This window comes from Porites lutea, chromosome 11 (assembly GCF_958299795.1).
Source record: "Porites lutea chromosome 11, jaPorLute2.1, whole genome shotgun sequence".
Classification (NCBI taxonomy): Eukaryota; Metazoa; Cnidaria; class Anthozoa; order Scleractinia; family Poritidae; genus Porites; species Porites lutea.
This window is the reverse complement of record NC_133211.1, coordinates 17,875,009-17,902,508: the sequence shown is the minus strand read 5'-3', so window position 1 is coordinate 17,902,508 and position 27,500 is coordinate 17,875,009. Positions and strand designations below refer to the sequence as shown.

The following is a 27,500-nucleotide window of genomic DNA, read 5'->3' as shown; positions in this document are numbered from 1 at the left end:
AATGTCTTTAAATGAACTGGGAACAAGCGGGTGGGGTAGTCTGAAAAAAAAAAGTGAGAACATGTAAACTGTGCATATTTCTAGGCAAGGTCCATCATTTATGCTCATTAAAGGGGCTGTGTCACGGTTCTCTAGTTCATTGGGTTAATATTGCCTTTTTTTTCGCTAAGGAACTTTACTTTCGGGAAGAATTTACTGGTAAATGACAAAATCATAGTTTTGTATCAAACAAATCTCTCTCTCAAAGCACTACATCAATCGTAACAAACAACAAAAATATACTTTGAAAAACTGTTAAGCTGACAAGTTTTCAAAAACTGCAATTACAGCCTGTTTAAATTTTCTTCAAGTTTGTCCATTCATTCCTTCTTTTGTATTTACTGTGTTATTTATATCTTCTTTTAACATTTTGAGTGGTTACTTTTATGTTTTACTCAATTTGGTGGCAGCTCTCACTGTTTAAATTTTGTCGCATAAAATATTTATTTTGTGGTACAGCTCCTTTAAGACTGTAATCTGCAATGTAAAATCACTGATCGCAGTGAAGGAGCATCACCTCTTCCAGTGAGGGAGGGAGCTCAACTAAATTTTCCAAAAAAGAGGGCTGCAAGTTCCTTCCTCTTTGGACAAATGATGTTCATCAAGCATTGCAGGACTGTCGACACTAAGATTTCAAAGTTTCTGGATTATGTAATGAGTAAATGGGGAATTCAATGGCTAGGACTATCTTTTGCTCCTATTTGCTTTCGTTTCCTGTGAAAGTAGCCAGGGATCATGCTCATTCCATAGTAGTTAGGGTTGAAATACCTGGCCCCAGGCCCTTAGTAACTCCCCTGCACATTGCATCATTAATACCCCTTTCCTTGAGACAACTTCATTGAAGCTGGAGTATACAAAATTTTGCAAAATTATCAGCAAGTTTGAAAGGAGGACGGAGAAATCTCTTGAATTTGAACAGCATTTTTTCTCTGAGGTTAATTATTTGAGTAAAAAAAATGGTCAATGTGTTTGAGTGCCCATCCATAATACAACAAGCCATAGCTACAGTAATGTGTATTGCCCAGTAAGACTACCTTGTGGTTTGCCTTCAAATACTGGGTCCTTCTGTGGAACATTCTTCAGCTTGTGTTGAAGATTTGCACTAATATCAGTTAACCAAATCTACAAGAAAAAAGGTTTGCAAAATTTTAGAATAGAATATCAAAAAGGTATCTATAAAACACAACAGAAGTTGTAGAAAAAAATTGAACCACAACCAACATAAAGAGCATCAATATGACAAGTTTCTCTATAATTGTAGGTAAATCACTGTAAAATAATGTCTTTACTAAACAGCCTCCTCTACTGGACATTGCATTCATGGTTGTATTTTTCTTTACTAACTCTGCTGCTTATTGATGTTGTGGACTCTTATGTCAAGATACGTCCTCTCTATTAGCTATGGTATAAATTTAGTTCTTGTATTTAATTGTTACTATATTTTTATAACTGTTACAATATTTAATTCTTTTAATTGTCTTTACCGTAAAAGTTATTTTAGATTACAATGTAATAAAAAATTAGTCCTGATCAGTCAAGCAAGACATTGAATCACAAAAGTATTCTTATTCTCTTTCTCCTTAACTAACTGTTCTCTCTCTCCATTACTCAACTTTGTAAACTTGTTTGTTGTCTATTTTTTATTACAGAAGATGACCCCACCTAGAAAAGGCAAAGCTACCACAACAAATCTGTGAAGTATATTTGTCAAAAAGTAATAAAAATGTGTGTACGTATAAATGTGTGTCTGTTCCCCAAAATTAAATTTCTACCACATCTGATGCTGATTTCAGGTAACCTTAGTGGCCAGTTGCCCCCTCCTGAGGGTGGTCAATATAAATTTTAGATGTTTGACTGTATGTCTGTATTTTTCTAGCATTTTCAAATTATTAAGTCTAGTTGTGTTAACAAAAATATCTTCAATGGAGAGGAGTAGTGTGACGTCATGTTACCATAGTGGCAAAATTTCTGGATGACAACAATAGGGAGTTTTTGCAACAGCGACGGCGAACAGCAAAAAAAAACAATGGGTTAAGATTGGGAAAAAACATCTTTGCTCGTGCATCACGCTTTTTTGTACATTTCTTAGCCATTTATTGCACGACCCTGACATGAAACTTCCTAATTTCACGCGCCCGCTTTATGGAGTAGGTGAGCACAACACAAAAATTCTGTTTTTCTTTTTCAAACCTTACATACAGTCCTTTTGGATTTAACCCAGAAAATTTCGTAAACATTTGACAGAATGAAAATGAAATTAAATAAGATCGATGAGGTCTGAAACAGTGCGAATCCACATTTTAAGTGACGGTTCGGTTTGTTGTCATCCAAAAATTTTGCTACCTTGGCAACATGACATAACAACTTCTCCTCTCCATGGGGCTCTTCAAGAAAATATACAAAGCCACTTATTAGGTTCAAATTACTGACCGAAGGGTTATTAGAAAAGGATGATTCCAGATTTGTCAATAGTGCTGTCAACTCATCAAGATCAAGCTGAAACGTAAAGGTCAAAGTGATGTGAGAAGTGAGACAAGCTACATGTATTAACAGAACTCCAAAAATCTCTACTTCTCCCAGTTTTGTGACATTGAAGGAAGTCAAATACACTGTTATTTAATTACAACACTCTAGATGAAATGCCATTCTGCCATAAGGATACTGCTCATCCAAACATTGTGTTGTACCAGAAAATGCAAATACACTGTAAAAGGTAGCAAAAAATTCTGTAGGGGAGGAGAGTCTCTGAGTGTCAAATATTAAAAGGGAAGTATGAACCTAACTGGAATTTCAGTATTGAGGGGGGAGAGGAGGGGGGGGATTGTATAAGCCAAAAGCTTTCACAAACGAGGTATGGCAGTATGTTTCTGTTATTATTTTTTCTAGACAGGGTGAAAAGGTATCTCACATTCAATTTGATTCATGTAAACTCTGGTTATAAGTGTGTCTGTGAAACAGTGCCAAAATCCTTGTTCTGGGCCCCCTCCTGTGTACCAGGATTTGAGTACATGCCACAATTGGCATGTTGAAAATGCCATTGGTGATTTGCCAATCACAATGAAAGGAAATTCAAAACCCACTTCCGGTAATTTGCTTAGTCCACTGGTGGCCCAGACCAAGGATATTGGCTCTGCTTTGCAGATGTTACTAACCGAAGTCAACTACATTGATCCACAATAAAGGCTACTTGTTACACAGCTTGCATTTTAACTAACTATGCACCTTTGATAAAGCCTCCTGGAGCAGTTCTTCATCTGTTTTCTGGGGTTTTGTTGAGGCAGGTTTTTTCTTGCTGCCAATGAAGCTTATACCGGGTTTCTTCATCTCAGGAGCCTGTTCAGCAACTCTTTCTGTTAAAACTGCTGGCAATTGATCAGGAATATCTGCTGTATGTTTCACATTTCCATTACCAATTTCAGTTACAGGAACTTTAGGGTGCTTCAGAGCCTGATAAATTGTCTTGGATGCTGCTAAGGGATCTAGAAAGAAGATTGGAAAAAAATAATGGTCAGGGCTGTCTCTAAGATTTCAAGTTGCCAGGTATATGAAATAAGTAGGCGGGAAATTGAACGGCTAGGAAGTTCTTGATGTTCTATTTCCTTTGTGCTCATAATAGCCAGGGGAAATCCCCAGTCCTAGCCTTAAGGGACACCCCTGATGGTTGAAATAGATGTTACTGCTTTGTAATTTTTCTTACACACTATTTGCACCATGTCAAGATGGTATGACTCTCCTTGAACAAACTTTTATGTTGCTTAAGAAGTGAGACATATTAAAGCTTTAAAGAAGTGTTTCAGAGTATCTAGGTACATCATATCACATATCATCCTCCACAGTATTGCAGCATTCATGTCCTGGATTTGGGACTTATTATAAAGAATATAAACATTTCAGAACAATGGTAAAAGAGACTATGACCTGATAAGGGGCCTTTCTGGTGTTTTGCTGGCTTCCAAGGGGATAAATGAATCTTTCCCCTCCCCATCCCATTGAAGCAATGTTTTGCCACTGCTCGAGAAACATGTAAGAAACGACAAATACCCCAACTTTTAATGAACAGGGGAAGAGGGAGGAGTGTTGATTGTCTTGTTCTCTGAAATATCCCATTTGAAGACACTGTCTCAACAATTTTGTCACTGATTGTAGGTACTTCATGTTACAGAAACCAGAATAAGCTATGGCTGAGTGCGTCTGTCACCATGTGAACCCTTTCCTTAAAATAATTCTACCAAAGAGACAATAATTTCATTTATTGTGGCATAATATCCCCACTTGCCATTGGCCGTGTTTATTCTAAGGATGCATTATCAGTCTGGATGAACTTGGGCAAACATTTTATAGTTCATCTGGGTTATGCATCTCTAGTATAAAGACAGGCACAAGATGCACTACGCATCCAGACGAACTACCTTTCGTAATGTGTTGTTCAAGACGTATTTCAAAGGAAAGTTTGTCCAGAACTATTGTTTTATTTGTAAATCATCCAGGAATAAGGTTGGACAGAAATACCATTATATGACTAATTTTGTCTTCAATCAATATAATTAAGAAAGACAAATTTAGCTCCACATTTTTTCGTATACAGGGGTAGATAGCTACACAAGTTAAAATTTTACATGATAAAAGCATGTTTTTTCTTTTTACTAATACTTACCATTATTTCTTGTAAACCTGACCTTTGAGTTAATATTCTCATCAATGATGTAAAAGTAACTGATGAGGCATACCAAAGATTTTATCTCGAACTTAGGAAATATATAATCGCAATCACATAACACAAAATAAAATACTTACTTTTATTTGCTTCGAACTCACTCGATCACTTTTACACGATGGGAAACACACACTGGACACAGAGAATATCAATGTAAAACTGATAAACTCTGCTAAGTAACTTGTTGTTCATTAAAGATAGTAATTTGTGAGTTTATCACATGATTAACACTTTGTCGAAAAAAAAAACTTTCTTCTGAAATTGTTTTATGAGCAGATTTTACTGACATCACAAAGTTTGATCTCAGTCCCAAAACAGGTTGACCCAAGTCCAAAGTTGCATACGTGGCGTTACGACACACACTAAGTGAGTTTTTCGAGTATTTCCTCAAAATAATTTACAGTTAGTTAACTTACTGATGATCTCGGCCTTAGGCATATCAGAAGCCTTAACTTTGTTCTTTTTCCCTTCATTAGGAGCCCTTTTCTTGCCACCTTTTCCTACCACTTCCCACTTTCCACTTTGACCATTGGACGCCATTTTGAATTTGTGAAAACGGTACAGGAAGGAATCATGGGAAGGCCTTTCTTGCACGAAATATCGAATTTCCCGCCAAATTCACCCTTGCTTCCCGCCAATCTATCCTTTCGGTTTTATTTTCTTCTTTTCTTGTTTTTATTTAGTGTTAGAAGAAAGAGGAATATATATTATCCTCCATGATAACAGTAATACTGGCTTTGTAAAGTTCTTAAAAAGTTATAGTAGCTCAAACGAGTAAAGAAAAAGGCTTTTCTTGTTATACGTTGTTAACAGGAGCCTAGCCGGTGAATCGGCTCCTCGTTGTTGACTATATTTGAAAAATTCAAAGAAAGGTGGAAATGCAACAGGTTTAATAAGCAAACAAAGGATCTGGGCGATCGGGAGGCTTGGATCGCTATGGATCGTTTTGGTGTGACTGCGCAAAGAGCACTACTGATAAAGCCTTTAGACGTTTTACCCAGGGAGGTGAGCTGAGACCAAGGATCAGCTCACCTTACTTATACTAGTTACACGATATTGTGGAAGGAAAGTGGCTTGCTTTTGTTTGCCTACTTCAGTTTGATTACATTTAAGCTCGGAGAGATACTTAATTAGCAGTAATGATAAATCACAAATTGAAAACTCGGAAATCTTTAAGAACTACAAATCGAGACTTGAGAAGGAAGTCCCTTATTATAAGCCCAACAGACATGGTAAACAATGCCTCGAGCGATTTCATTGAAAAAAAACACATAGATTACCAGGAACCCCTAGAAAATTCGGTGCTCATTTGAATAGATACGTTGTTAGTTGTCCTATGGAAAAAACAACAACAAGATCGACATTCTGCCCTGTTTCCCGAGGTTGCCTAATATTTAAGGCCAATATTTACAATATAGTTTCTTTTTGTTTTTACAGTCTGGTGATTTTCATTTTAAACCCTATTTTAAGATAAAACAATGAATAGTGATTTATGTGCGCTCTGATTGGCTAACCAAGAGTAGTCCAGTGCTCCAACAGGAGCTTTCTTTCCATTACACGGATTTTATTTTTGCTCTGCTGAATCTTTGTGTGGTATATTTATATGTATAAACCAAAAAAGATATATTGAAGGTCTGCAAGAAATGAAAATAACCTTAATCAGGCATTCTGCTTTGAACTGGTAGAATGGGCTTTCGAGGCTTAAACCGCAGTGTCGGAAAAATGGTCCAATGTCCAACTCTTCTCCATTCTAAAAGAATTTGGAAACATTCAAAATTATGGAGGAGTTTCAATGGCCGCTCATAACGTTTTACGAGACCTCTAGATTTCTTATACTGAAACACATTTACTTTTAGATGTATCGCTCCAAATATACTGAGCGAAACTTTAGTTAATCGCGGGTCAGTCCTGTGGAAAAGTCTACCAAACGTTGAATTTACAGCAAAATTATTATTGACTTCATTTCTTTGCGGTTTCACTTAAAAACAGTAGATTACATTAGAGGTCTTAAATATTTCAGCCGTTCCATTTTACCGAAATAGGTTAGGAAAGTTATTTATGTGAGTTAAATTTTCGTTCTATTACTATAAACATGGCTTTCTCAGTGGAAGATCATCGTAGTGAAATAAATGAAGAGATACCGAGCTTTTAAAGTAAGCTAATGAATGAATGAATGAGTGCAAAATTACAATGGACGCATCTCATTTTAATGCGCACACGAGATAAATATTTCATTGTGTTTAATTGTGGGCAGAAACTGTCAATAATGGAGGAAGTCACAGCTGTAGACCACTGAAGGCGTATGTATTAATCATTCTTTCTTATTAGTGTCAAAAGAGTAAAAAACATAATGGACACAGACTTAGTTTGATATGAATTTCTGAAGTTCTGTCTTATATTATCTCTGCAAATATCATGAAGAATCTCTTTTTCATCGTATTTGTTTTTCCGCGCCTGGCGATGGTTAAATACGCTGCAGAACTTTTCTTTAATTTTGATTGGTTTAGTGAGTAATTGTAATGTGCAATTGGTTGAATTACGTAAGTTTTTCTTAAAAACAGTTTCGATTTAGCATCTCGTGATCATTTCGTAAATTCTCAACACTTCTGCTTTACAAATTAAAGCCAGTGATCACTAATTCAAAATATTCTTCCTGCTTGGGATCATCCCTAAACCAAGCCCTTTCTCATCGAATATCTGAAACACTGATGAAGTGTTGACGTCGAAAGCGGAAATGAAAACAAGAAGTTATCAACGAGCTTGTCTTGGATATCCCCAACTAATATCAGTATGCAAAATCTTCCTTCCTTCTAATAGACCCCAAAACAGATCAGCCGAAAATATGCTAATGAGTCATTTCAAATACACTTTTAAATCTGTACATCACTATCATCCGCTCGATGCATTGACAAGCTTTCGAATAACAAATGATTGCTTGAAATTAAATATTAAAATAAGAGCGCGCGAGAAATGGTGTAGGATGGGCCCAAAGATTGTTTTTTCTTTTTTTGTTTTTTAATTTGTCTTTTTTTGTTGCTTTTTGCTACTCCTGTCGCGTGACTCACTTTCAATTCACTGTTATTTTGTCTACAAAGCGTACTGTTCGAAAACTGGCAAATAGCAGTAGAGAAAGTTGATCGTTTCCAAGAAGTGATATATATATTTGTAATGAATAAAACGTCTAAGTCTTTCGGTCCTACTGCGAAATGAACTTTCTGAAGAGAACATTGAAAACTACGCCTGAGGCGAAAGCTGAAACCCCGACAGTGTACTCAGATTAATTGTTTTACAACACAAATGTTCAACTCAGAATTTTGAATATTTAAGATACATGATCAGACGACTCTCCTATAGTTTTTGAATTACACTTTATCGCAAACATCACATTTTCTTGTTTGCAGATTGACTCAGCCAAAATACCTTTCGCAAACAAGTGCTACATCGATGTTTACTTTGCAACTTTTAAATTTCACTTCAAGTGCTAAATTCAAACACAGAGCATTATGGTGAAAATGGGATGTTTTGAGTTATAAACTAGCCTAAATTGCATATTCTATGCTTCGTAAATGGCTTCAGAGAACGGACAGCAAGTATTTAGCATATAAGTTTCCGGATCTCATCCGGTAAGGCACTCGCCTGATAGTCTCGATTTATTTTCTTCGTTTTTATGCTCCGTGCCAGTTTGATGATTTCAAAGGGCGAATTCAGCCGAAACAAAAATATTCCGTGATTTGGAAGTTTGCGTGTCCTTCTTTGAACTAACCTATCGTGACGTCTGCAAGAGTATAATTGCCCTCTTCTCGGACCGGTCTATTCGACAACCACACTTAAGGTGAAATTTCGCGGTGTACTTCAATAGATTTTGAAAAGCCAGCAGCGCCTCTTGGTGCATTTTAAAATACTGTCTCATTAGCTGTCATTTAGCTCGTCCCATCAACAAAGGCCGCAACAACATCCTTCACTCAATTATCCCAATTTATGCGCGATTCCTGTCAATATTGTTCGATTTCGGGACATCTGCTGTCTTGCGCTGGGATTGGGTGTTCTATAGCAAAGCCCTTCTAATGCAACAAACTTCGTCCAATGAGAACTCAGACGGTCACAGGCAATTTACTTCCATGGGCCACCAAACGAACCCATCCCTTTCAATATTCAAGCGGTGAATGTTCTGGCTCTGCGCGGATCAACTTCGGGCGTATTCCTTTGAACAATGTCGTTCGAAAGGTCTTCGTTCCGGCGCAATTTCCAGGGATGGGTTGAACTAAACTATGGCGAAAACAGCCGGACAAAGACAATTACGCGAAAAAAGTTTAACAAAATATGCAGATATTTACTTGGAGAGCCCCAGATCGAAACCGATGCAAAATTTCGGTTCTGGGTCAAGTCGAAAGGATTCCGCATTGCTCACACCGAAGACAGCCAAAGCTATGGCGTTTTGTACGTTCCAGTAAAAGTTCCTCACACGAGAGTAAGTCACCTTGTTCTACAAAGGTTTTGTACTCAATATATTTGACTTAGTACGCTTTTGTTTGCTTTCGATTCTGACTGTGTTCTGTGGGATGTCTTGTGCATTTAGAGCGTGGATATGTTGTACCCATACGAAGACAAGATCGGACAATCAACTCGCTCACAGGTTGTCGAATATCGCAGGGTGGCTGTTGCGGACGATTTTTTCGATATCATAAGCAGCGTGCACATTAATGAAAGGGGAGTTCATGTTGGACAGAAAAAGACTTACAAAGCGGTGAGTTGATCAGTGTTCAAGTGTACCTATACGTAACTGAGTACATCGAGCAAGGCAAAAATGCTGTTTACGAAAACCATGCAACTAATGTTCCTAAAACCTGATTCACTTCCAGCAGTGTTGAGGCATGGCGCTCAGTTGAATACGTTCCTCAGCTAGCCCAGCCTAAGGTTGACAGTGTAACTGTTATCGGTTTGGTGGGTACATTCATTTCTGTCCGAAAGCATGCGAGGGACGAGTGTCGACTAAAAATTGTTTTTCATGGCCTTTTAATTATGCGGATCAAACGAATCGATCAGAGCGGCTAAACCTGCTCGCTGACGTTCAAGATCAGCTATCGAACATAACAATTTCGAGCCTTATTTTACCAAAAAAAAAAATTCAAACCAATCCTTTCAAAGGTGATATGAATTTTTCAGTCGGAAGCACTTGCTATAATCTTTTTAATCGAATGGGTATATTGGCTAACCCCTTGAGCAGCAGAGAAGTCCCAATAATGAATGAACCTCGAGATATCCCAACAAAATCTTCTAGATCTGTAAGAACTTTTTTTAGAACGCGTCATCATCGGCGCACTGAATTCTTCCCTAGTTTGGCGACGCAAATTCCTGGCATTGAAATTTCTTGGCAGTGAAATTTCTCGCCTTTCATTTGTATAAAGAGACAAGGTTCGCGTGACTACCAGAGTAACTCGCTTAGGCCGTTTTCCATATTCAAATTAGTAAATTATTTTCATGCTAGAGCGAACAGAAGGCCACTGTATTGATTGTAAAACAATTATCTTAGGCTTTATTTATCTTATTTCTGTGTTGAGGTTTTTAAGAATCGCTAATAAGGAAAAAGTTGCCTGACTGAGCGAATCCAAAGTTGGGATGTATATTCGGCGCGTTTTAGATTAGCCTCAACGTCACAAGAAAAGCGATAAGAGCTCAGAATATGAAAAATTGATGTTGTAAAATGGGCCAGGACGCAATTACGAGAGGAAAGGTTTGACGGAAAAGGTTCCCTTATACACAGAATGTTTTTCTGTAGTTTATCACGGCCTTGGGAGAACAATTACTATTATTGCCACCCGCGTTATTTTAATTTTGATATGGCCTAGGTTTTGACGTTTACTTTCTTTAAAGCCGCATTAATTTCTGGTGCATTCGATAAAAAGAGAAACATACAAAATAGGCTTACTCTTGTTTTCACCTATTTTAATTTTCGCTTCATTTTTTTCCTTCCCATTTGGGAACCTTACGCACGTTTTATGGATAATTGTAGCTAAAAGCATTTGCTTTCTATCCAAAGTGAAAATTTCAACCCATTTTCGCCTTAGGTGAGATTGTGTTGACCTGATTTGAGTACATTTTAATTGCGATTTCTTAAAAGTTTGAAATGACGATTCAAAAAGTATTGTTTTCAGATAACAAACCTGTCTAGGCTACACTCTGACAAAGTACTGTGTTGATAGTCAACCGACTCTGGTAAAATAATTTGCAAAATTATACAAGCAGCTGGTTTCTTACGATGAACAGATTCGAAAAAATTTCATCAATTATGGACGCGCTAACTTTCACAGCCTAACATTCAAAATATTAACCTTTATTTACTCAACCACTGAAAATATTGAGATCTTTTTCCCCCGAGCCCTTAGTTTTTTTACTTACAATTTTAGACTGAATATTTTTCTTAAGTAATTATATGCATCTAATTTTTGTCTCTTCACAATGCGACGTTTATGGTAGTGTCGAATTATATTTTTCTAGCACTAGCTATCTTAGCCAGCAATGTGGGTATGTCTTTTTAATTCAAGTGTCATATATCCACAGAAAAGCTCATTCCTAAAACAACTGATTCTTGCAGACTATCAAATTTAGATAAAGCCTGTCTAGGCTTTTTGACTGGGTGGAGTAAGGTCGAAATCTGCGCTTTCCGACATAGAACTACTGTAAACATGCTGAAGGCAATCTTACGCTTTCCTTCATTAAACTAATATGTTGAGACAATTCTACGATTTCCCTCATAAAGTCAAATTATTATGATTTGGGTTTTTGGCAAATTACTAAACCAGATTCTAATCAATATGTCACTGTACACTCAGTAGGGCAAAATTGTCAAATTAAAGCGTAAGTATTTGTCTGCTTTTACACTTATAAGCGTCCCCCCCAAAAGGGAAAAAAATCTCAAAAAGCCATGTTTCCCTCTTGACAGAGCAAGGCGTCCCAGCATTCTGGATTTGAGAGCCGTTTTTCTTATTGTTCGACGTAGGGAAACCTTTGAAATCTTGCGGGGGGTAGTTACAGGCTTTGCTAAAGCTATGTTTAGTATCCTGAAATGGCGGAAAGTTACTAGGAGAGCATTAGTCAAAGAGTATTCCAAGAAACCAGCAAAACACGGAACTTGATCCAAACTGAAACAGTTCAATCATAGACGAGATGAATATAATGAGATGAACCCAGAATAAATATACAATTAGCGAATAAGGTATACGATATGCAAGTGACGTGATATCCCATCTAAAAGCAAAACACATTTGAAACAGGACCATGCTTATCATTCCACTTTTCATCCTGGGCGCCCATTTTTACGCGGGATTCTATCGATAATCCCAAATTCAAGCCTTGGGGAACCGTGATTGCCAGATATTTCTTTTCTGTTTGACAGTTTCATGGAGCGAATTCATTGTCGCCCGGGGGCAAATTCGAGGAAGCAATATTGCTCTTTTCATCATATGAGGCCTTCAATTGAAAATAGTTTCCAAGAGACCCAAGTCAATTCTAAATCTGACAGCTTCCTCACAAAATCGTTTTTGTGGAGTTTTATATGTCTCAGAAAATTCCGGTTTTACCTCATTAAGGGAGCTATTGCGAAAGACATAGGGAATGTATATATTCTGCTCATCCGATCTTTGTCCATTTTCAAGATAAGTAGTTTTCAAGTACCTCATAGTATTTTCTGAAATTAACGTTGGTATGCGTTTTACTGGGAACATTGATGTCTTTTAATTTAACGTCGATCCAAAAGACGGACAAACTTTGAAAAGTGCTCAAACTTGGAGCAAAATTAAAAGATAAAAAAGAATGTTTTGTTAAACTGAAATTTTTGAAGAACTTTAAAAAATCTAAGATTGAGCAAGATAATAAATATAGCCCACGAAATGCTTCCGTAAACATTCCGGCTTCTTTCATTTGGTTGGACAGTTTGCTGTAAGCTTTTTAACACCAATGGGATCGTAAGGTGGAATTAATGTACTTCTGGCGTCCGGCCTAATATAGACGCTAAGTTTTTCTCGGTCTATAAGGTTATAATGCTATGATATTTTTGCTTAATTTCGGCCGCTTCCTTAGGCCTAAAACAGGTTATTTTAAGCAAAACAAAAAATACCATAAATCATTTCTTTCCACTAAACTCCCCTTATTAAAAACAGCTGTCCCGAAATAAGCTGAGGGCAAAGCAACCCCACGTTGACATTTCCATTAAATGTAAGGTAAATTTATTGACATTTCCACACAACTTTATGACCAAAAGTTGGATCAACTTATGATATCGATGTCTTTAAGACGAAAAAATATGAAGGTTTATATATGAGATTGTTCAGTTAGTTTTTATATCTAAGGCCCGCCTTCGGCCGTTTAACATTTCATGCATGAAAACCTTGGAGACATACTGAGTTTGCAGAGCAAATCACCAAAACAGTTGTTATTGTAGAGTATATTATAAACATAAATGAAAACAAGTCGTCTCGTTAAAATGGGTCTTAGATAAAAAGCGATGGATATCTTTTGAGAAGTGTCCGACAGTATACGTATACTTTAGAAGAAAGGATTTTGAAAACTCCTTTAACGTATCTTGTTATTCTGTAAGACACGTTTTATGTCAGTAACTTAAAGAGAAACGAATGCAGAAAAAATAATTACAATAAACTGACGATTGAACGAGACCCTTAGTATTCCTCTTACTTTGTTAGAACCTAGAACCTCGAATTACTGATTACAATAAACAATTTCCGTTTTTCTTTATCCCAAAAGAAAGTTGACGCGTGCGCCCCCAACTTTTCGTTGTTTCATATATTTTTTGGCCGATTAAAATAGTCTTTAGCGTCGTCTATTTTCAGTTCAACGTTGCTCGCAAACTGAGTACAGCATCGAAAGAAGTGGAGTTTTTGTTTTCGCTTATTAGTATTATTTTTTATTTTATTTTTATTTTATTTTATATTTTTTTCATTTTTTTTTTTCATTTTCTTTCCTTCTTTCACAGTGGACCGGAAGAAATCAAATCTAGACCGTTTCAATTGCTCAAGGGGAGTCGCAAGTCTAATATCCCTATCAAGAAAGTAGCTAGCCTCAAAGTAAACATCCTCGGAGACCCAGGGGCAGATAGTGGGGGCGAGGGAATCTAAACGGGCGGAAAAATATAGCACGAAGAAATGTAAAGAACGGCGAGAAGAGCCCCTGGGGACAATGTCTTACCAGACCACTTCTAAACGGTCACTGCCTTTCTGGCTTCTGATTGGTGCCAGAAAACTTTTGTGTTTTTCTGCCCAATCAGAAGCAAAATGCTTCCTGAAACGTCAAGGACAATAAGAACCTTCGTGTGACAGATTTTAACTAAGTTTCATATTACCTTTTTTGCTAAAGTTGTTTTGTGTAAAGCTTTTTCACCTCATATTCAGGCTATAGCTGAAAACTGAGCTCACACCGGCTTTGGCAAAAGCATGATAATCTTCCTTTTTTGTTTTTCTGTTTGTTTGTTTGGTTTTAGGTTGCAAACACATACGCATTCCTACCGCGTGAGGCAGTATCCTACTATCTTATGAGCTGTAGCACATGCAAACAGAGAATCCAGCGGTTTAACTCAATTCTCTTGAAGCACGGCAGACCGCTCTCACCTGTGTCTGACTTGGTAAGTATTGTGTCCGGATTGAACCACTTTGCCGAAAGCAGCTCAATTAGGAGCTTAGGCAAAGAGGTTTTTGAGTGCTGCACCTCAACCGGATGTGATGAATTTTCCCTGAATAAGTCCCGACGTTACCAAATTTGTATTGCTAACTGTCTTTTGTCTTAAAGAGGCGATTTGCGTTAAAATTTGGGAAAAAGCCACTGGCCAAGAATGCAAAAAGTCCACTTCTGGTTGACAAACGTCTCCGAAAAACGACTTTGCTTAAGCTCACTATAAACGACAAAAGTAAAAAGTAGTCAGAACTGAGGCCTAATTTCGGCAAGTTTAAAAAGCTTCTTCGCCGAGCAGAGATTGCTATGTTTATCGTGGAAATGTGAACCTAACCAGTATCCTATCGATCTAAAAGAATTTATGGAGCTCGGATAACTCAGAGGATCATGTATGTCTGAAAAAGGGGAACTTAGGATTCTTTGGTGCTATTAGCGATTAGAAAGTAAAGAACCTTGCTAGTTTACACTCACCACAATTTCTAATTCAAAACATAGCTCCGTCCGAAGTTTTTGAACAGCTTCAGGCCAATTTTTGAAAGTACATCTTTCCTCTTAAGGCGTTATGAGAGGTCGAATTGTAGCAAGTCTATTCTGTACCATGTTATTATAGGTACGGGACGTGTTCATTAGGGTACACTGAGCCACAAGAAGCTGTGGTACCAGCTGCTTCGTTGTGGACACGAAAGAAAAATATAGTTTTAGTTTTATCAACTTAATCGGTTGGGAAAGTAAATTTAGGCGGTGATAATTTCCCATTACATGCAGTAGAACCTCGATATAACGAACCTCTATATAACGAAGTCCTCGGTTTAACGGAACGATTTTCTTTACCCCAGTAATGGTAAAATATATGAAAAAGAACCTCGATATAACGAACCTCGTTTTAGCGAACCCATTTTAAATGCCTGTCCCTTGGCCCTTCGTTATTTCGAGGTTCTACTGGACTAGCTCACTTGATTACAACATTTTTTTCCTAATGGAACCGAAAATGCTGTCAGATAGGTCGCCCGATCGGTTTCATTAATTGTCATGACGTTTTATTGGCTGGAATTCTGGCGCCTTTTTTTCAAGAATCGTGACATGTGCACATGCGTTTTGGCGCTCCTGACGCCAGTAATTACTTTCAGATCTGACTTGTTCGTGTATCAAAACGCAGCCTGTGTGGCACATCCCGAATCCCCCTCATTTTCCCATCCTCCCGATCCCCTTTCGACGCCTGGGGAGGAGGGGGGGGGGGGGGGGAGGGATTCAACAAATGTTTATACGGGGAGGCTCCTCCCCAAGGTCCAATCCCTTACCCTTTTATAAACCATTTTTCACGAAAAAGGTACCCCTTTCGTATACCTAGACCTTCTATTGACAAATGGTACCCCTTTCACATACCTTGTTTAGAACTTTGCATCCCTTTTAACTGCTGTAAATGCACTGTCTTTTAAATAGGAATCAATCACAAAAATAGAACGTTTTCTTGACTTTATAAAGCCATAAAATTCATCTGTCAGCCCTTTTGGTCTCTTTCACAGACCCAAATTGCAGATTTCCCTACCCTTTCATATACTTCAACTAATGAAATCCCTACCCTTTCATAAACCTGAAGCCTGAAAAAGGGACCCCTTTCGGACAGAGCCTCCCCATATAGGCCATTATGGGGAATATCCCACCGCCGGGCGCAAATTCAAGCGTAAGAGCAAGTGTACGTGCAAACAGCGTTCACACGTCCAACGCAAAGACAATGAAGGTGCTTTCTTTTCGCTGAGCTGTGCTAGCATGGAACCGATGGAACCTTTGCTTTTACCTTTCCTTTGTACTTTCGTTTGCGTTTCCTCGGTTTTTACATGAGCGAAATGCAACGACAAGGGCAAATGCAAAAAATGATGTTTTTCCCATTTTGTTTTCGTCGGCAATGGAGCTTACGTCTGCATTTACGTTACTCATCAGTGTAGTTCACACGTGTATTTCCTTGGGTTTACATTTGTGAATTGTATTTGAGTCAAAGTTGTGAACCAGACATTAAACTAATATCATGTCATAGCTATTGAAGATCAAAGAGTTATTTATCGCGCTAGCGCCATTTTATGTGGAAAGTGCGTACAAAAAGTATACAAAATGTGCTATGGAAGTTTACCTCCCTACCCTTGAAGATCTGAGCCAAAATGAGAGTGAAACTGCTGTCTATGGCTGCCACTGGCCGAGGGATAGTACTTTGCTCATGGGCCGCTCAGCTCAGTTCACGGGGAGCGGGGGTCTGCTGAGCGGGGGGTCGCGGGGGCCAGGGGCCCGTTTCTCGAAAGTCCCGGTAACTTTTTGGGCCCGAAATCAAATATTCAAATCGAAATATAAAGAATAAGAGCGCGGGTCCTGGCAAGCAAACTACTCCATTTTGCTTCATTAACTGATAGTTTTATCATGTTAGATGCAAAACTATTGAAACCTCGATGTTAAATGTAAACGGCAACAGCTTACTGGGCCCGTTAATTATCGGGACTGTCGAGAAACGGGCCCCAGGCCGGACCAGTATTCAGGGTCTTCTATTAATTGAGAATAAAGTGCTGCATTTGTCACGTAAACGGTTAGACTTCCTAGTCTTCTCGGACAAGGACGACAAACCGTAGGTCTCTTCTCACCGCACTTTTACTTTAACTGAACCCACACCACTGTTCGAAAAGAGTAGGGGACGTAGACCCTGGTTGTGTGGCTAACCGTTTCTGGGCTGGGTGGCTTATCTGTGAAGAGAGATCTAAATAGGGATAACCTCATGATCCTTCTTCAGGTGTTGTAATGGCTACCTGTAAACAGTGTATGTAAGGCACTGTCCAAGCCGTGGATCGGTTTGAGAATTCTGAGTGAAGGTCCATAATGCGTAAAAACTAGCACGCACGTGGTTTTGTTGTCCACGATCGACAAATTCAACATTTCAGTGGACAGGTGGGCCAGTTTCTAAATATATACACTATGGTACCCATCACTGCGAAGTATAACAAAAGATTTGAATTATATACCGCCGGACTTAGTGAGGTGTCTTGGTCCTCCCTTAGACAGATTTAAGGATGATGTTTGGCGGGCTAGGTTTTTGCAAAAGCGAACCTGAAGGCTGTTTTGCTCCTGGTTCATAGCGTGGGTGCAGTTAACTCCAATTTCTGCGGTAGGCAGCAAGGTGACATAGGCCTGTCCCGATTGTGCTCGCAAAATGCTGTAAAGTTGCTTCCTGCAAAGCCAAAAAGTTGCTTCCTAAATTTCAATAGTTGCTATTTTTTTCCTGGTCATCAAAATAATTGTTAACATCGGGCAAGAAAAAAAGTTGTTCCCAAACATGCAGGAAACCACAGGTAGGACAAGCTCACTATGAGAGCCCTTATTCTCTTTTTCTATAATTTATCGAAATGTGCATTACTTGACGTTTTCTATGACTCCCTGAAATCGTTGATATTATAGTGCTTGATATGTGCTCAAAAACCTATATTTTGCTTAAAAATTGCTCAGAAAGACAAAAGTTGCTCAAGGTTGCTAGAACCGTAAAATTGCTCCCAACGCTAGAAGTTCAGTTGCTCAAAGCTTGCCGAGCATAATGGGGACAAGCCTATAGGTCGGTGGGGAAACAGAATCTTATACACTTTTTTTTGCGCGTTTTATAGTGACAAAGTGCTCTCTGGCAAATAAGCCCGCTGGAGGCTATTCACTGACCCAGAAGTATTTTTGATAGATTAGTAAAACTGCAGGACAAACCAGTTTAGTCTATTTAAGAGTAGTTTACTGTACTGATTAAAGGTTAATTAGTTGAATGGAAGTGTTTGTTGATTATACGTTGACATTTAGACCTCGAGCGCCGAAAGGAGGGCGGCTGTACACAATGGATACACAGGCTAGTTTAGACTTGCTACAAGTGGGGGGGGGGGGGGGGGGGGGACGAAGGGCTCTTTTGAAAGTCTAAGACTGGTCAGTTAAAACTAAACACAAATATAATGTGGCTTTTATATGTGGTTTTATCATGCAGAGGGGTAAATCATCTGCAAGTCATATTTTGGCAGGAAGGATTGGGAAAATTGAAATAGTGTCGAGTATAACTGGTCATCAGAAACCGATGAAGAATCGAAATCCTTACTTCCAGAAACTGTCGCCGGTTCTTTTTTCTCCATTTTGTTTTCTACGCCACGTTGTTGTAAGAGAACGTCGCGCGCTTTCAGGTGTTTGCTTGGTAGCATTGCGCTTGCAGAAACGGTTGAATGTTGTCTGAGGGAGATCTGGCCCTAGTTGTTCAAAAGGTAGATAAAGCTATCCACTGGATAAATCTCCCCCCCCCCCCCCCCCCCCACGTAGTGATTTATCCGGTGGATATAGTAGCGCACGCTATCCTACGTTTGAACAACCGGGGCCTGGAGGTGAGGCGGCAGGAAAAGCCAGGGAAGTCTTCAGACTTCTCGTTCTTGTTTCTGTATATTTTGGCTGATTTGATCTCTTTTCTAGAGATCCAACGTTTACAACTAGCAGGATCTTCGTCCACGGTTTTTGCAGTTAATTTAATCCAGGGAAAAGCACCGTGGGAACGAGGTTAAGATTAAGATTAAGGTTAAGATTACCGCAAATTGAATTAAAAAGATAACACTGAGTTCTTTTCCACGTTCAATAAACATGTTTCCGTGATTCTATTTGCAGGAAAGGGATTCTCCCACGTCAGATATAGTGAGTATTTAATGTATTTTTATTAAAGATAAGAAGGAATGCTTAGCTGCATATCACCAGTAAAGAACTGTCGATTAAACAGCCTACTATATTCCACTTTAGGACCTTTAGAATTCCTTTTAAAACTGTTCTCTAATATTAAAGCTTACAAGGTATCCACTGAGAACGTTGGCTAAGATTTAGGTTCTTTTATCGTGGTATTCTCTGCTGAGTTGAGAAACACCCCATTGAAGATCCTTGAGGGACAAAAGAGTATACGCGAAGGAAGGAGTTTACGCGTCTTTAGTATCTCTACTAGTTTGTGTATTTTGAGAAAAGGGGCTGAAGATTCGAGACTGGGAATCGGGTTCGATAAGGGATCAAAAGGGCTTCGCACAACAAAGTAACTCTTTTAGTTCATCAGTACAGGCGAAAATAAAAAATTAGTTCGGTTTTCTTTGGTTAAAAACCATTCAGTGTCAATCAAAGCTAAACAGTTTTAGTGGTCGCCAACTGAATAATTGTTTTGCCGCTCGACGATCTGAGTAAATGATTTTAGGCTGCGTTCACGCGTACGGCCCCGGATGAAATTTTTACCGGTTGAAAAATCGTACCTTTCGGTCAGTTCCGTTCACACGGAACCACCTTAACCCGTGCGAAAATTTAGACGAAAGGCGGTTCAAGTTCCGTGTTAACAGACGTGTGAATGACGGTGTTCCCTCAAATTTTCCTGACCCGGTTGAAAATTCGTCTGGTGCCGTGTGGCAGGGTGACCAGTCATTAAGCCTTCCTTTTTACTTAATTCGTGCAATTGGATCAGCTTGTTTTGTTTTTGTTTCCAGGTAAAATTAAAATTATCGAACATCGGCAAGTTAAGAAAACAGATAGAACCGCTGTAAATAAACCTGCGAGGCAACTAAAAAATGGCCAAATTTTGTATAGTATACGTTTTTCGAAGCCGGGTTTATAGCGAGTAATCCTATATAAGGCACTCGAGATGTCATAGAGACAAGCCTGGATTTGCGCTTGTCCCAGTTTTCGAACAATTCTTCCCGGAAGGTCTCTATGCACTACGTGTCACCTCGCCTTTCGGGAGGCGTTTTTTACACGCTTGTGTATTTGTCACGCTTAATCCATCTGCCTGAAAAAATGAGAGACTACTCTAGCATTCTTGTTTACTACCACGATTGTGTTTTTCATGGTTAGGTTCCTTTAAAAAGCACACAATCCACACACCGTCACATCGTGCCTATTATCACGACGCAAAAATTTGCCATCAAAGTCAGTCGTGCTTAAATGCTCCCCTCTCTAGTGTCCCCATAAAGGAAGGTCAGCCACGTCATTTCAAGCGTCAATTGACTCGTCTCCTAGCAACCTTAAGATTAAAACTAGGATTTTCAAAGTTTTCTGTAGCCTCCCCGCAGACGTCCTTTGGGGTTCGTTCGAGAAATGAATGCGTGACAAACGAACCCCAAAGGACGTCTGCGGGGAGGCTAAGTTTTCTGTCGATGGTGTCCGTCTCTCGAGGGACTCATAATTATGCTACTATCATTCCTTGGTGGAACACAAGGGTACAAAGCCCTAATGAACTCTGAACCCATGGATTTATTCATACCGAATATAAAACAAATACGATCTCATTATTCTAGAAAACAATTTAAGTAGAAACTTTCGAATTGACCACTACAAAAAATACCATAACATACCATAATGTTCTTTGTTTGTCACCCCAAAATTTTGTATAAGTATTGTCTTCAGTTTCTCTTGGGAGTTAAAATGGCCCAAGAGAAAAGGAAAACAATGCTTATGCAAAATTTTGGAATGACAAACAAAGAGCATCATGGTATGTTATGGTACTTTCTGTAGTGGTCAATTCACTGTCGATTTTTCAATTATGTATTATTTCCATAAAATATTTGATTTGCATTTCAATTAATTTCAAAACTATTGGGTTTAAGCAGTCGAAAGCAGGTTTAAGCCTCTAGAAAGAGTTTATAGTGGCCGATCTCTAGGAGCGGAATCGAAGGATAATGTGTGCAGTCTGAGTCCATAAAACCTATGCTATTTTTTAGCTTCGCTAATTTTCTCGCAATTTTAGAAATATCCTAAGGTCGGTATTCTTAATTTATAGTCACATTTATAGGGCTTCAGAAGGCTCTTTCAAGCAAACGTGAACTGTCAGCGGAAGCCTTCAAGAGTACGCGTACAAGCGCTGTCGTTTTGTTATACCACGTGATAGCTTACGCTATCAGCTGCTGAGCCTGACAACAAAGGCCAAAAATTTGACGAAAATTCTGGCCCATTATTTCCCGGTGCCTCCTGGTTTTGCTGTGGCAGTTTTCGCGTCTAATCTCACGAGTTTGGACGGGTTCCGTTAGAACCCATAAAAGGCGATCTCGGCGGGAAGAGTTTTTCGGCAGATTGTACTAGGTTTCGAGAACTAGAGCAAGTTATAATCGATTGGGTGCGGCGAAAGTTGAAGGCTTGTTTGTACCCCTTCGTCTCTCTGTGGCGTTGTCTTGTCCATTGAAGATGTCGACCAAAGCCCTTGCAGCCATCGCGAAGGTTAAGTCCGACCACATCCTCAAGGTAACTTTGCAAACAGCTCTTTGTACTTCAGCCTTTATTTTAAATTTTGGTTTTGTCTACTCCTTGCATTATGTATTCGGATCAAAGCGAAAGGAAATCGACCATTACCGCGCCGGCTTTGTTGTTCGAAGGTAAGGGGGAACACAAATGAGCGTCCCTTCGACTTCCTTGAATGGCCATAGTTTCGAAAGCTTGAGGACTCATTTCTCACCGACCCGATTGCAGAACATGAATGGAAATCACGTTTGGTAACTTGTTTCATACACATAAGAGGATCGCTTCATCCAGGAAGGACCAGTTAGATTGCGTTTGCGATTTTTCGGCAGATGACACCCCTTGTCCTTTGAATCGCGTAGAGGAAACAATGAGAGGCCCACGTTCTAATTCCCCAGGCAGATGGCCTCCGCTTTTGCGCTGTTTGACTCTAGGACATGTTTATCTAGGGACTAAGGTTTCTCGTTGCTAATTTTCGCCGTTTTGAAATTTCTACGCGTGATCGGTCGTAGAATGGGAAACGTTGATATTTGGCCTGTTTTCTCCATCGAAAGATATAAAATATTCATACCCGAAATATTGCAAAACTGAGGTAATTAGTCAAGTCCTGTCTTATCTCGGTGATTTAGACGGGTTTGCTATCCTATTTTGAATGTGTCCTCGATACTTCTCCTTCTTCCGTAAATCGTGACCGCGAAGTCGTCTCGAGTTTTGATCACGTATGTGGCGTTCATGAGAGGGGGAAGTATGCAGTCATATATTTTTGCGGCATGCTAATATGTTAGGAGAAGGAGTGTAGCGGCCCGAGACTGCTGCGGCAAATAAACACACGAATTTGGAAGCGACTGAGGCAGATGGTTCTCTCTTATTTGTTTGGTACCGGGTTTCTTTAGCGTGCCCATTTGGCTATTAGATGCGTGTCTTAAATTTATGGGTGTATGAAAGGGTGCAAAGTCTGTCGAAGGGGACCACATATACATTTATGATCAAGAATCTGAATTTGTGTGGGTTTTGTCTAGCCAGCCGAGCATCCCGCCATCTTTGTCGTTCTGAAGAAGCATTTATAGAATGAGCAATAGGTCTGCCATTAGACTATACTGATAAACAGTCCTCTTCAGTCTAAGAAATCTACATGAAAAAATTCAGTTTTGGGTTGGTCTGGAGCAAGGGTGTCAACTCAAGAGATGGAGAAAAATTCAGTGAATGCCATTATTTTGACAAGGACCTTATTTGATAAAGGTTCGGTGCAGGATTAATTTGTGCAAACCACCTTTAATGCCATTTAATTTCTGTAAGTTAAAAGTTCTGCTTAGTCAGTATATAATTTTATGGCAAAAGAAACCGTTTGGAAAGCTGGGATGATGTTTTTGTCTTCATGTCTGACAGTAATTTCTACTCTCTGACTTTTCTGGGGTCAGTAGTTTAATTAATGTGAGAAAGCATTTTTACCTTCCAAACCCAAACTGCCAAAAGTTGAAAAATCCAGTTGTGTAAATACCTTGTTCAAATGGCCTGTAAACGTCTTTTCTGGAAAATGAATGACCATATGGTTCTTGGGAAACCTTTTTAATTTCTTCGTAACTCCAGGTGGTGCAAATTACATGTATGCTTTCCATTTCCATTTTCTGCAGTAAACAAACTCTGTTATTTCTGTGGCTAATTTAGATTTTGTAGATGTATTAGTTTTATTGCAAAGGAGTACATAATGTTCAGCATTTAAAACATGTAGATAAGAGAAGTTTTTTTCAGTCCAGTTTCAGATTATGTACATTGGTAATCTGACTTAACATTCATAGGAACAGAAACACCTGCATTAGATTTTTACCCTTAGCAACGATATGTACATGGCAACATTTCAGTGGTTTCAGGGCTTTAGGCAAGTAGTCCTGGAAAGGTAGTGATGTCATCAGATCTTCTTTATCTAACTATATTAATGATCAACAGGAATTAAACATCCTTTGTGAAATGAAATTTACAGACCCATAAAATGCTTTTCAAGACATCTGAAATTTTTGCAATAATAATCAGTTCTCCTCTTAAAGTAACCTAATTTCTGATTTAATAGAAACAGACATTGCATTTGAGAATTTTACAAACATCTTATCATTATAATTTGTTTAACAGGAGTCAGACGTAGAGGCGTCATTCTCCAGCCATGACTCGGATGAAGATGGTGGGCCTAGTTTTGGCGCAAAGAGATTTAAAAGGGACATTTCTGAAAATATGTTTGAAGAGAATGGGAACAGAAATGGAAGGAGTTCTCCCATGAATGAACATGAAATGACTGACATGTCACTGAATGGAAACCATAGCAATGATATACACAGAGATGGTAGGTGTCTTTTTTACAAATTTGAGGGACACTGCTTGTCACGCAAATGCTGCGTGCCTGATATCATTTAATATAGCGGGCTAACTGAACAAAGAAAAGGGAGATACCCTCTTGGGTGGGGGGGGGGGGGGGGGGGAGGTTGGGTACGTGCATGTATGTCCCTAGTCTGAATTTCAAATACTTTATTTTGTTTTGCATTTTGAGGAGTTGGCCTTGTGCCTCGTCAGTATTCAACCCATCTTTATGTCATTTGTCGCTATTTCATCAAGTCAAGTGAGTCATTGTTTTGACGCCATGTCGCTTGTCACAACTTTACCCTTACATGGCCTTAAGGGAAGCCAGTGAAATCAAACATTTATATCTAGTCTGATGTTTGTCCTTTATTCTCAGCCAAGGTTATGCAATTCTGCCCAATAAAGTGTAAAAACCTCTACTTTTGATTTTATTTTTTTCCAAACCCAATAAATTTAGTATATTTCCTGACCTTACAAATTAGGAGCCTGTAAGTGTTTCTCCAATCCTGCAAGTTCTACTCACAGCTTAACCTGAGAAAACAGCCAGCATTTCACAACATCACCACTGGTTTCTTCGCAAAGTGATGTCTGAGAAACGAGCACAGAAATTCCATACTGATGACGCGTCACTACCCAGAACTGGGTAGTGCTTTGGATTGGTCATGCCATGGGGGAAATTTGCTTCAGTTCAATCAGAAGCACTACCCAGATCTGGGTAGTGACGTGTCAGTATGGAATTTCTGCACTCATTTCTCAGACATCATTTTGCCGGGAAATGAGTGGTGGCATCGTGAAGTGTTGGCTGTTTTCTCATGCTAATCACAGCTTGGACTCGTCATGTTCATCTCTTTCTTTTGCGGAGCCTTTAGTTCTCTTGAGTTAGGTTTTTGAGTCTCCCTGACCTATACAACTTTCAACTAGCGGATCTATTTTTAGTCTTGGGCTTTGTTTATTACTGACCTCACACTGTGATGTTGACATTTCAAGGTCTGGAATGTCAAATTTGTCTATTGTAGGATAAAATTTCTTGACCACAGCTACATTTGTAGCACTTAGTTAACCAAACGTTTCCTGCTAAAATGGTCATAGAGAAAAACAACTTTGGTTGCTCATTACTCAATTGAATCAGATCAACCTAAACTGAAAATTCATGAACAGTATTGTGCAATGGCCAGCTTCAAGCTGGTAAAAAATCGCTTGTTAATTCTTAGATTGTCGCATTTGTTTCCAGTTAAGCTGTTGTAGAAGGAATGTTGTCAATAGTATCAAACCATTTTTGCAGCATATTTACGATTTAAAACTGCTACAGGAGAATTTGACATAACTAATAATATGTGTTTTGTTTTTCCTTCCTTTTAAAAGTTGTCTTGGGTCAAAGTGATGAAAGCTTGGCTGCAAAAGGATTGTTACCTGGCTACCAGTCATATTCCACAGACCAAAAACAAGAAGTAGTCAATTATGCTAAGGAAACCACAGTGCGAGAAGCCTCTCGCAAGTATAATGTGCCGCGGTCAACTGTCCAAGTTTGGTGCAAACATGGTCCTCCAATGAAAAAGGAAAAACGATCCCCAGGAGGGGGTGGGCGTCGCTTAAGCTATTCCCATGAAACTGATGAGAAACTGTTGCAGTGGGTTCTAAAACAACAAGAGAAGGGGACACCAGTAACCAGAGATGCTATACAGGCTCAAGCTAGGCTGCTTGTTCGTGATGAATGCCCTGAGTTTAAAGCTTCCAGTGGGTGGGTGGAGAAGTTTCTTGCAAGGCATAATTTGACAATTACAACTAAGATGTCATCACAGAACCCAAGTGGTAAGTGGCATTTATTTCAGAATAATTTGAGATAACTCTTCACTTCACCAACATTGCTGTCATTCTGTGATAAGTTATAAGATTCCATTATAAGAAAGTCAACGATGTCTATTCCTGTTCTAAATTATAACTGTTTTAGTGGGCATAGGACTGAAAATTATGTAGTTTTTAGTTCTCAATCATTCAATTTGTTACAAATAGTTATGGTGAGTCCTGGGACTCATCTTGTGAAAAATCATGAGTACCAGTTCAGAACCAATGAGTCCCAGTTAAAAAAAAAAAAACAGTCCAAAATTGGAAATGCTTTGGTAACCAGACAGTTAGTCTGAATACAGACTCCAAAACTCTGCATTACAGTATACTGAAATTAAAATATTGTCCTTCTATTTTAAAGCACAACAAAGACTAAAAGAAAAAAACAATCCCAGTTTTGAGTATGGGAGTAAACTCCCTCTAATATTTTTACAAATAATATTTCTACAAATACATATTCAGATTGATCGATCGGTCTTTGCGTCCTATGGGACGCATGCCATGAATTATTTTGCATCATCGTTGGGTATTTTTATGTGTCAGGGTCACAGGACTTAGAGGTAACAAAATCACTGCTCCATTTGTCAAGCCAGTTTTTAGAACTGTGTGCACCATCATCACTGTAATCTTGTTGTCTTTTCTAAATCTGCCATATTTTCTGTTTTGCCAACTGGAGCCTCTACGTTGTATTTCCCATAGAAACATTAATGTAATTGCTTTCTTATAGTGGAAGTGCATATGGCTGCTCTTGCTAGTTTACATGCACTCTACTTAAGTAACCACAAACAAATTTTACGCAACCACAGGCAGCCCAAGCGCACTATTTGTGGGTTCAGGCTTCAGAGGCCATTTGGTCGGAATATACTAGAATTATTAGTGTATTATCTGATGCCAAATAAATGCAAAAAGTCTTAAAGATATGAAGTCTTCTTGTTTGTCTATCTGTACTAGTAGCCATATTTCTTACATTATTACATGTGATTCGGGCCCTTATTGTTCGAATTTTATCACATGTATTCGAATCTACAACACTAAGAAAAAAAAATCATGATCACGCGAAATATTGATTCAAAAAGCTCCCTTACCTTTAGTTCATAGCCACTCTGTGTCCTACGGTCGGTTTAGAAGAAGGGAAGGCTGGAGACCTTCCAACCGACCCTCGCTGCTCGAAGGCCAATAAATTCCAAACAAAGCGGCCGATCTCCCTAAAATTGCCACCAGCCAGACCGAAGAGTGTATGCCTACCCGTTCGATGAGTGCCAGGTTCTAAATTCGGCTGCATGAGCTCGAGGAGCGTTGCATTTCGCATCGATTCTGGCCAGCTTCGCTTTGCCATGATGCGCAATCTGACTGTTATCCTACGAGATTTGAATCTTGGAGCTTGGCGACCGCGTCAGATCGACAAAACGTCACTCTCGCGGGGGAGGGTTGTCACTTTTGCCCTATCGCAAACCGACACCGTCCGGGGAGCCGGTGCATTTAATTTGGCCGGAAACAGCTCACGCGTGTATGACACATGAAACCCCAAAACGTCCCCAACTGTCTTTTCTCCGATTTGAGATTTAAATCTTGCCAATAATGGTTACAAAATCAGTTCGTTGCAGTCAGTTGTCTGGATCAGTAGTTCTGTTGAAAGTTCGAT

General features: G+C 39.1%; 2 protein-coding genes across 3 annotated transcripts in view; one reads left to right on the top strand and one right to left on the bottom strand.

Moving 5' to 3' along the window:
• LOC140952043 (transmembrane protein 214-B-like) overlaps positions 1-5,298 on the bottom strand; it is a 21,161-nt gene extending 15,863 nt beyond the window's left edge. Inside the window, exons 1-5 of the mRNA XM_073401451.1 lie at positions 5,170-5,298; positions 3,262-3,518; positions 2,470-2,535; positions 1,074-1,161; positions 1-40 (exon numbers count right to left, since the gene is read on the bottom strand). The exon at positions 1-40 is cut by the window's left edge and continues 92 nt beyond it. Coding sequence (XP_073257552.1) covers positions 1-40; positions 1,074-1,161; positions 2,470-2,535; positions 3,262-3,518; positions 5,170-5,293 — 575 coding nt within the window. The 5' untranslated portion in view covers positions 5,294-5,298. The remainder of the gene's footprint in view (positions 41-1,073; positions 1,162-2,469; positions 2,536-3,261; positions 3,519-5,169) is intronic.
• A 3,591-nt stretch (positions 5,299-8,889) lies between these two features.
• Positions 8,890-27,500, top strand: part of LOC140953412 (nucleolar protein 4-like) — a 30,715-nt gene continuing 12,104 nt past the window's right edge. The window contains exons 1-6 of one of the 2 annotated variants that reach the window (XM_073402893.1): positions 8,890-9,221; positions 9,330-9,497; positions 14,244-14,384; positions 19,082-19,108; positions 23,795-24,002; positions 25,379-25,825. In XM_073402893.1, the coding sequence (XP_073258994.1) occupies positions 8,964-9,221; positions 9,330-9,497; positions 14,244-14,384; positions 19,082-19,108; positions 23,795-24,002; positions 25,379-25,825 (1,249 nt within the window). In that variant the 5' untranslated portion in view covers positions 8,890-8,963. Of the gene's footprint in view, positions 9,222-9,329; positions 9,498-14,243; positions 14,385-19,081; positions 19,109-21,369; positions 21,677-23,794; positions 24,003-25,378; positions 25,826-27,500 lie in introns of those variants that run through there. The other variant, XM_073402894.1, reaches the window with a different exon arrangement.